Source organism: Sinocyclocheilus grahami, unplaced genomic scaffold (genome assembly GCF_001515645.1).
Source record: "Sinocyclocheilus grahami isolate Dianchi unplaced genomic scaffold, SAMN03320097.WGS_v1.1 scaffold1574.1, whole genome shotgun sequence".
Classification (NCBI taxonomy): domain Eukaryota; kingdom Metazoa; phylum Chordata; class Actinopteri; order Cypriniformes; family Cyprinidae; genus Sinocyclocheilus; species Sinocyclocheilus grahami.
The window spans coordinates 160,998-171,003 of record NW_015506753.1 but is presented as its reverse complement, the minus strand read 5'-3'; the positions used below and the strand labels follow the sequence as shown (position 1 = coordinate 171,003).

The 10,006-nt window shown below is 46.5% G+C and overlaps 1 protein-coding gene across 1 annotated transcript in view; it reads left to right on the top strand.

Moving 5' to 3' along the window:
• Positions 1–966: 966 nt before the first annotated feature.
• LOC107571277 (brain-specific angiogenesis inhibitor 1-like) overlaps positions 967–10,006 on the top strand; it is a 15,425-nt gene continuing 6,385 nt past the window's right edge. The window contains exons 1-17 of the mRNA XM_016257594.1: positions 967–1,413; positions 3,603–4,451; positions 5,075–5,224; positions 5,313–5,408; positions 5,492–5,656; positions 5,741–5,905; positions 6,050–6,214; positions 6,337–6,501; positions 6,592–6,693; positions 6,827–6,933; positions 7,032–7,226; positions 7,316–7,384; positions 8,012–8,120; positions 8,241–8,384; positions 8,463–8,538; positions 8,801–8,903; positions 9,074–9,117. Of these exons, the coding sequence (XP_016113080.1) occupies positions 3,740–4,451; positions 5,075–5,224; positions 5,313–5,408; positions 5,492–5,656; positions 5,741–5,905; positions 6,050–6,214; positions 6,337–6,501; positions 6,592–6,693; positions 6,827–6,933; positions 7,032–7,226; positions 7,316–7,384; positions 8,012–8,120; positions 8,241–8,384; positions 8,463–8,538; positions 8,801–8,903; positions 9,074–9,117 (2,567 nt within the window). The 5' untranslated portion in view covers positions 967–1,413; positions 3,603–3,739. The remainder of the gene's footprint in view (positions 1,414–3,602; positions 4,452–5,074; positions 5,225–5,312; positions 5,409–5,491; positions 5,657–5,740; positions 5,906–6,049; positions 6,215–6,336; positions 6,502–6,591; positions 6,694–6,826; positions 6,934–7,031; positions 7,227–7,315; positions 7,385–8,011; positions 8,121–8,240; positions 8,385–8,462; positions 8,539–8,800; positions 8,904–9,073; positions 9,118–10,006) is intronic.

Here is a 10,006-nt window from a genome sequence, read left to right as displayed (position 1 = left end):
CACACACACACACACACACTCTCTCTCTCACACACACACACACACCACAAAAACACAAGACTGAATAAATTACTCAAATAAACTCCCCGCGTAATGATAATATCATCCAAAAATAATACTTTATAATACTTTATTGGGGTAGAAGCCATTTTAGTAGTACATTTCACAAATAATTACAGAGAAACGACAAGTAACTCATTAAATTAAGCGTGAAATACTGTGCAATTAACAAAACTCAACAAAACAAAGTTCACTGGTTTAAAGTTTCCAGCACACACACACACACACACACACACACAACACCAAAAAAAAAAAGTATCGAATAAATCAATCAAATAAACCCCTTCCATTGTGGAGCTACTTGTTTAATTGTGTTGTGGTTGTTTTATTATTCAGTTTGGTTATGGTGTAAACTGAAAAACGTGGTGAAGAAATTGCTTGTAGGTTTCACAAATAATTAAAGAAGCGGCGAGTAACACTGAATAAAGCATTCATTCTGAAGTCGAAAGACTGAAAGAGTAAATGTACTCCAATAATCATGTTTACATCATTTAGACACGTTTGATTGATTGTCGATCGTTTAATGTGTATCAGTCGTATTGATGAGTGTGGGCAATCAGGTGTAATGATGTAACGCTCGCTGTCAGCGAGAGAAAGCGCCGTGAAGTCTCTTTCCGGTTCTGCGCTCGTCTGTGCGCACATCGGCGCTCTCCTTCGTCTTTCTGTGTGTCCAGTGCGCGAGCGCACACACACACACACACACACACACTCCCCCGCGCGCTGTCTCATTCACCGGTGCGCGCGATCCACGCAGGGTGGAGGGGTTTATAAGGCAGCGCGAGGAGGCCACACGCCACTCCGACTCAAACACTTCAGAGCACAAGCAGCAAGACTCCGAAGCCGAGAGTAACACACACACACACACACACACACACTCCCCCGCGCGCTGTCTCATTCACCGGTGCGCGCGATCCACGCAGGGTGGAGGGGTTTATAAGGCAGCGCGAGGAGGCCACACGCCACTCCGACTCAAACACTTCAGAGCACAAGCAGCAAGACTCCGAAGCCGAGAGTAAAAGTACCAACCGCGACAGCAGATAAAGCAGACCGAGAAAAGCGAGCCTCCGGAGCTCCGCGTTCGTTCTTCGCCCGTTATTCGCTCGCTCGCTCTCGCTGGAATACAGAAGCAGCAGAAGCAGCGTTAGAAGAGGTTGGTAGTAAACTCTCTGGAGTTTGGTCAGAGTCGCTTTGTGCCGTTGCGCTTGTGGAAGTGAAGTGCACCGAGACTTGGACATCGTGCCCGGGGCGTCTGGACGCGCTGTGACCCGTTCCCGCAGCCCAGCATTACCGCGGAAGACTTTGAGACTCGGATGGAGAGCGCTTGTTAGACACGCTAGAGTAACTCAGAAAAAGGTAACAGAAGCTGCCGTTTGTTTTTATGCACATGTGATCAAGGACGGTCTTGGTTTGGTCAGTGGTGCTCAACTCTCTGATGATGTGCGCTGCGAGTCTGGATGCATGTGTGTATGGATGGTGCTGAAGTTGTGTCGCTGTCCGCGGTGCTGAAACGCTCTTACATTCGCTGAAGTTGTGTCGCTGTCCGCGGTGCTGAAACGCTCTCGACGCCCGCTTCTTTAAGCTGTTGCTGTCTGTCTTGTGCTATTTGTCTTGTATTTAGTTTGCATGTGTCTGTCTTTAGTGAAAATAAGATCGTTTGCCAGTGTATGTGAAATCTTGCACACGTCTTATCTTATGAACAGAAGATCATTTAATGTGTATGCTTATTTAAGCATGATACACTCAAATGCTTAGTGAGTAAAGTATTGACGCAAAGCACGAATTTCTACATGCTTTTAGTTCACTTTAGTTGTTTTTAGCATCTGCACCTTATGTTCTAACTGCAACGCATTTTATAATAACTCAGTGTTCGTGCTCTTTGCATGTTGTGTGTACTTGAAAAGTTGTTGTGCACTGATGATTTCTCTCCCGTTTCAGAGTTTAGCTGATAATGTCTGCAGCGCATGCACGAGCGAGCGGCTCGACTCTGCACGCTCACCGAGTCATTTGTTTGCACATAGCGAGAAATTAATTTATTTCTTATTTGATCGCATCTCACTGCAAACAGCTTGATTGTTGATTATGTTGCAATGCATGGTTTAACTCATTCTGAATGTAGATAAAAAACTCATGAAATGTTTTTGCAAAGTATTCGTCCTGCAGGTGTGTGTGTTTTTTAATGAGTGTTGTTTGTCAAAGAGTGTGTGTTTGGTCATGCACACAGTGATAGTGTGTGTGTGTGTGTGCTATTGTTTTGACAGCACTAGACACACATTGAGATGTCTCAGCAGCAGATCTGATCTCACAGATGGCTCTGCGTGTGTTTGGCAGAGCCGTGTGTGTCTCAGACTTTCCCAGGATTAAAAACAAAGTGTATGTGTTTGTTTAGATCAGATGCAATCTAACATTCATCCCAGGATCAGACCAGCCAGAAGACATCAGGGGTTAATGAGCGTGCTGGCTTCACTTGCACGGACTCACATAAACTCTGTGCAGCTGTCTCTCTCTCCGTCTCGGTCTGTCTGTCTCTTTCTCACACACTTCCTGCTGACTCTACTTCAGCTCTTTCGAAAATCAGCTGTTTCCATAACTACAGATGTAATGTGTAATTTCAGCCCCCTATTTGGGGTATAGAAAGAGGTTGAGTGGCAGAGCTGAAGTACTCTCATTTTCTGTAGAGTCGATAGTTCCCGGTTTCTCAAACTCAGTGGAGTGCAGAAAATCATACATGAGCTGCATTAGTGATGTAATTGAAAACAGCTAACAAAACAGAGGAGCAATTTATCTCATTTTATACAACAGTTGAGCTTTAGTTTTTCAGCCTCACATTATCAGTTCAGAAAGAGGAAAGTGATAATGAAGATATGGGGTCATTGGTTCCCTGAGAAGGGCCTCTCACAGCTGCTCTCTCTCTTTCATCTCACTCATGAATGAGCGTCTTTGAGCGAAAGAGAGTAACACGCCAGAAAACGAGACAAGTTCTATAACTTCTATAAGTTCTATAGAGCGAGGGACTGTGCTTGGAAAAAGAGGGGTGCAGCTTATAATGCACAAAGATGCTCCACACGTTTCTCGAGCACCTGTAGCTATGGCAACAGTCAGACTTTGAAAGTTCCACAATCGCTGCATTCTGTCAGGGAGGGGGCATGTGTTCCTGCAGAAATATCCTGCTCTCTCGCTGTGAGAATCTTTCCAGCGCTGAACTTTCGTGGGTGAGAGCTGAGTCTTCGTGGACGTCAGTTTGACGCAATCGGCTCTGCCACGTGTGAAAGCGTGGGCAGGAGAGAACGAGAGAGCGATGCGGAGAGAGATTCCTGTGAAGGGCGCTGTAATTATAGTCTGGGTGTAATGGCAGTGTGCACATTAGCGGCAGCACTCTAACAGGGCTTGTTCGAATGCATACTAATGCTAATGGAGGGTACAGCTCTCAACTACAGATATGATTCAGATGGCAGACCTGTTCCAGTATGATAATTACAATGACTGTTCTACTATGATTGACAAGTGCTAACTCTGAGTGCCTTCTGTTTCTTGTTTTCCCACAGATATGGCCCCTACTATCTAGTTAAGCATCAAACCCTCCATCTACATTTATCGTAGTAAAAAGTTCAAACCCCTGCCAGATCAAAGAAGCCCAGCTAACTCCTATCAAACGGTCCAGCCGTCCTCCTGAAGCGAGAACATGGAGTGGTGGTTCGTCTCATTGGCGCTGTGCACTTGCATGTGCGTGATGTTCACTCCGGGCATCTCCACTCCCTCCGGGCCAGCATCCGCCACCTGTGCCACCCTGGAGCAAAGCCGCTTCTTTGGTGTGTTCTCCTCTAAGACCGCCCTGTCGTCAGCGCCGTGCTCCTGGACCCTGCAGAACCCCGATCCTCGCCGCTACACCGTCTACATGAAGATCACCAAGCCTACCGAGTCCTGCACCCCACGACAGATCCGGACCTTCCAGTTCGACTCGTTCCTGGAGACCTCTCGCACATACCTGGGCATGGAGAGCTTCGACGAGGTGGTCCGACTGTGCGACGCTTCCTCCGCGGTGGCCTACCTAGAGTCCAGCAAACAGTTCCTGCAGGTGCGGAAGGTGATGCCAAGTCTTGGTATGGAGCCCGGGGAGGAAGACGAAGGGATCAACGAAGGCAGCCAGTTCAACGCTGAGTTTCTAGTCGTGGGGAAGAGGAACCCAAGTATGCCAGCCTGTGAGATGCTGTGTCAGTGGCTGGAAGATTGCCTAGCAACCAGTACCCACGGAAACCCCTGCGGCATCATGATGACCCCCTGCCAGTGTTGGGAACCGCCCAAGAGGAAGACAGCTGGCTGTTACAGGGGCGGAGTCTACACCGAGAAGTGCTCGCCCACCGTTAGAGACAGCAACCGCGACGCCGAGATCATGAGTAAGTGTGTGAGATGCAAGGTTCCAGTAGCAACTTGTTTGGTTGGTAAAGCTTAGGCAAAACTGTATGCTCTCCTGACAGAAAAAAAACTGTCGATGTGGTTCTGCGGGAGCAGCTTCTCCCCAAGCCTCCATTAAAGCAATCAATGCCCTGTGCTTGAGGTTGCCATAGCAACCCGCCGGGCTCCAAAAGCACCACATCCAAAGAGCGCCTCGGGTACTAGAGGCTATTCACCCTTTCAAATGGTCGTATCATGTGGTGTCCTGGCATTTGGCCTTCAAAGCTCAGTTTTGCTTAGAAAAGGTTCAGAAGTGTTTGTTTGTCTAAAAGACTTTTCACCCCACTGTTATAGTGGCCACCTCTTTGATATAAAACCTACATTTATGGCAAAACAATGCCACATCGATTGTCAATAAGTTGACAGGCAAGATTTGACGCCTCTATTGAGCTCCTGAAGTTTGCATGCAGATACCAGAGTTAACCAGCAGATGTCAGCACTGACAGCAGAATTACCATGACTCATTCGCAGCAAATGTCCTCTCATCCACCTCTTCAGCATTACTCACCCACCATGTGCACTTAACAGAAGTGATGTGAAGCTTATCTGTGTTATGTGTTTGCAGAAGGCTGGAACGGGTGGGGCCGCTGGTCCGAGTGCAGTAACGAGTGCGGCGGTGGAGTCCAGGTGCGCAGCCGTGCTTGCCAGCCTGAGGATGGTGTCTGTGAGGGCGTCGTAGAGGAGGGACGGGCCTGCAACCCTCAGCCCTGCATCGGTCAGTTCCATGTCCATAAATGTGCACTGCAGTGAATGCAAGAGCATGCTGTCGGATCTGACATGTGGGTTTGTGTTGATTTGTGCAGGTCAAGTCAGACAGAGAAGTCAAGGTCTGCGTTCCATCATCGGCCAGCGGCGTGATTCTGATGGCACCATCCTGGCAAACCAGGCCCCTCATAAAGGTGTGTGTCTCTTTTGGAACATTAGAAACCAGTCTGGAATAGTTGAGATGTTTTGCTAAATCAAACTCTTTGTTGTCCTGCAGAAGAGGTCCAGCAGGACACGTGGTCTTCATGGAGCGTGTGTTCCGTGAGTTGTGGTGAAGGCTTGCAATCTCGCTCACGCTCCTGCATGACGTCCACTTACAGCACCCAGTGCACCGGCCCTTTGAGAGAGAATAGACCCTGCAACAACACCGTCGCCTGCCCAGGTACTTCAGATCACACATACAATGCCTACTTTCATTTGTCTGGATCATGGAATGAGGGATTGATTAACGATGCTGTGTTTGCAGTGAATGGAGCGTGGGACGAATGGGCTCCCTGGAGTTTGTGCTCGTCTACTTGTGGTCGTGGATACCGTGATCGCGTCCGTACCTGCAAACAGCCACAGCACGGCGGAGAACCCTGCCGTGGACCTGTCAAACAGACCAAGTTCTGCAACATCGCCGTCTGCCCAGGTCAGTCAACTGACCGCTATTCCAGATCTCAACACCAGATGGCACTGTTCACCATAATAACACAAACCCTTTTCAAATGCAACAAGGAAGATGACTTTTGAGCTTTAGTAATACTAATTTATTCTGTCTTTTCCCTCTCCGTAGTTGACGGCTACTGGAACGACTGGTCCGCATGGACTCCTTGCTCTGCCTCTTGCTCAAATGGAACGATGCAGAGAACTCGTGAGTGTAACGGCCCCTCGTACGGAGGCTCGGAGTGCAGAGGAGAATGGCAAGAAACCACCAACTGCTTCCTCAGAGATTGCCCAGGTACAGTATTCCTCCCTAAATATTTTCTAATGCATGAATCTAAACTATTTCTCGTGAATGGTCCCTAAATGGCTCTGCAAGTGTTTTTATGAAAGATACTCAAGTGTGTTGTCGCCCTCTAGTGGACGGGAGATGGCTGTTGTGGAGCTCATGGGGCAGTTGCAGTAAGTCCTGCGGTGGAGGCCATCAGCTCAGACAGAGAGTGTGTGAAGGACCTTTCTTTGGTGGAGAGCCATGCAATGGAGATAAATCAGAACTGAGAAACTGCAACGAGAAGCGGTGCCCAGGTGAGCGCTCAAACCAGATGTTTTACTCGCAGCAATCTATGCGCCATTTTTGAGGCAGCATCGTTAAGTGCTTTAAAATGTGTCTCGCAGAACCTCACGAGATCTGCGGAGAGGAGAACTACGGCAGTGTGGTGTGGAAGAAAACGCCCGCGGGCGACACGGCTGCCGTGTCTTGCCCTTCTGATGCCACAGGTACTGTTCAGAGATCTCAGTCATCCAGCGCTCTAGTTTTTGTGTGTCGAATGTGGGTCACGGCCTGATTTTAGTGAAAGAGACAGTCCCCTCCTCCGGATTGCATTAACCCTTCTCTCCCTAACTCCTGCAGGCCTGATCCTCCGCAGATGCACACTGGACGCCGTGGGTCTGGCCTTCTGGGAGAACCCCACTCACATCAAATGCATCTCCAAAGAATTCCAGGACATCCAGACCCTGGTAAGCCTGACGGAACACCGTTAACCACATGCATACTAGCACTTCATGGTGACCTAAAGGCCTCAGGGCAGAGCTCTCAAGCGTCCTTCTCCTTCCAGATGCGTGATCACGTGACTCGGTCTCAGAGCGGTCAGCTGGTGGACGGTGTGTCTGAGGTGCTGTCTAAAGTGAGGATGGTGTCGACTGACAATATGAAGTACAGCGGCGACCTGCTGGCTGTGATGGAGGTCCTGAGGAACAGCACAGAGATCTTCAGAGGCTCAAAGATGAGCCTGAGCAATGCAGATGTGGAGGTATGCAAAACCCAAGCACATAACGATGATGGGGAAAGTGTATATGATAGAAGCACTGATCTAATAACCTTGATTTGTTTGACCCACAGAATTATGCTCATGCCATCAGTAACTTACTGCAGGAGACACACCGAGAGAAATGGGACGAAGCTCAACTGGTGAGTCATCATACCAAAAAAGGGTGAAAGGAGAAATAAGAAGCAGAGAAACCGAGCGCACCCACATGCTAATCTGCGACAGCAGACAACGCCAACACCTAACGCGCCTACACACACACGTCAGAGACAGCGCTAACACACACGAATGAATCAGTCACCAGACCATTCGGAGAAACAACTGAGAGATTCTCTAAGTGTGCATGTTATTTTAGTGCTATTCATGTACTATTATAGTATTATAAATTTTATTTTTATATTTTCTATTTTTATTTTAATTTTAATTAAAGATTGTTGCAGTAATTTTGTTAGTTAGTAGTAAGTTTTGTTTTAGTGATTCTGTCATTTTTTAAATATTTTTATTTAACTTTCGTTTATATCTTATATTGATATTTAAATATATATCTATATAATTCTATGCATATATATTAAATAATTATTATATTTAATTAAATGTTTACTACTACTAATTACTAAAACTAACTACTAATACTTATTTTCATTTTTAGTAAGTTAAGTAAGTTTTTCATTTAATATTTATATTTTATTTTATTTCAGCTTTATTTTAGTTAATGAAAATTATTTTATAATAGTTTTGGTTAGCAATAACAGTGCTGTTTTGATCTGCAGATGGGCGCAAACATCAAGGAATTCTTCAGTCTGATCGAGAGCTTCATTGACATGATCGGACGTCAGATGAGAGATTTCCAGGACATCTATGAGATCACAGACAATCTTGGTGAGTGTGAAATGGGTCACGCGTGTGGGACAACAGGTGGAGATATGAGTGCAGCACATGCTGTGTGTGTGTGTGTGTGTGTGTGTGTGTTTGACTGGTGTTTTCTGACCGTTCCTTCAGAGCTCAGCATCCAGAAGCGTCCGCGAACCATGACCTCTGACGTGACCTTCCCCCTGAAGGGCTGGCGTGGGATAATCGATTGGGTGCGCAATTCAGAAGAGAAAGTCACAGTGTCCCGCAGAGCTCTGAGTCTAGACGTGCCAGGTACGCACACACACACACACACACACACATATTCTGATGTGTGTAGTGAGACTAATGCAGCTCTGAATGTGTGTGTAGATGCTGAGCAGAGCACTGGGTTTGTCACCGGGATCGTTCTCTACAGAAATCTGGCTCCCATCCTGTCCTTCCAGAGGTACAAGAGTTAAAACTCTTCTGATTAATATATTAATAAAATATAATATTAATTATTTTATTAACGTATTCAGGATTTTTATTCATTATTTATTTTACTTACTCAATTTTATTGTTGTTATTAAAATGTGTGAACCTTAGAGCAGATAATGAAGGAAAATCAAAGCAAAGATTAGTGCGGAGTTTCACATGTGACTCTTGACTGATGTGCGCCTGATCAATACGAGTGATTCTGATCGATCGATCGTCTCTTTCTCCCGCAGCAACAGCACGCTGCTCAACTCGAAGGTCGTCACGGTAACGGTGAAGCCCAACCCTGGCTTCCTGTCGGCACCTGTTGAGATCGACTTCCCACACCTGCACAATGTGAGTCGCCATGGAAACCAGAGCGCGGATGCTGGTTCATCGTTCGTTCTGTTCTGCTCTGAACGTGTGTGTGTGCAGTTAAAGACTATGGAGGAAGTGACATATGACACAGATCAAACTCCCCCTAACCAGACCTCTCACCCCCCGTCTCTCTCTCTCTCTCTCTGCAGGGCACTGTGAACGAGACCTGCATCGCCTGGGACGAGAGCGAGAGGTGGGTGGAACGCTTGTGATTCTGAGTGTGTGTGTGTGTGTGTGTGTTGTTGTCGCAGCTCTAAAGGTCACACACTCTCTTCTGCCCTCAGTACAGTGTGTCATCCCACACCTCCCTGACAACCGCTAATCATATGCAAATGAGCCTCCGCCCCCTTAAACACATCACTTATGACCCCATGAATATTCACAGAGCATTCAGAACCTTCAATGGTTCTTTTCCCACTGCCCACACAAACACTCACACACACTTACTCACTCTCACACACACACACACACACACACACACTCACACACACACTCACACACACTCACACTTACTCACTCTCTCACACACACACACACACAAACACACACTTCTGATCAAAGTTGGGAACCTCATTTCCATCTTTAAATCAAAGCATTCAGATCTCTGAACTCCATATATCTATTAGTATAATATTAGAGTTTTACAAATGTTCATTCAAACAATATTCTATTAACGTCATGTATTTACAGGGAACATTCTCAAAATGCGCTGGCAAAGTTAAGAACAAACGTTTTTGAAGTAAAATTATTAGAACGCTTGTTAAAAGTTATCCGATCTATAATAATGTTCCCAAAAACGTTTTTCATGGAATGTTTTCTGAAACGTTTTAGTTGGATACAATGCATTTTTGGTAGCACAGCATTGACCAATCAGCATTCAGAACACAGCTATCCGTATCTCTTTTTTCCGTGTGATTTTCCTCCTGTGACACTGGTGTGATTGTGTGATCAGGGAGTCTTTGTCTCTCACAGGACATGAGCTCAACCACCTGCCATCAGACCCATGCCAAACACACACACACACACACACACACACACACACACACACACACACACACACACACACACACACACACACACAC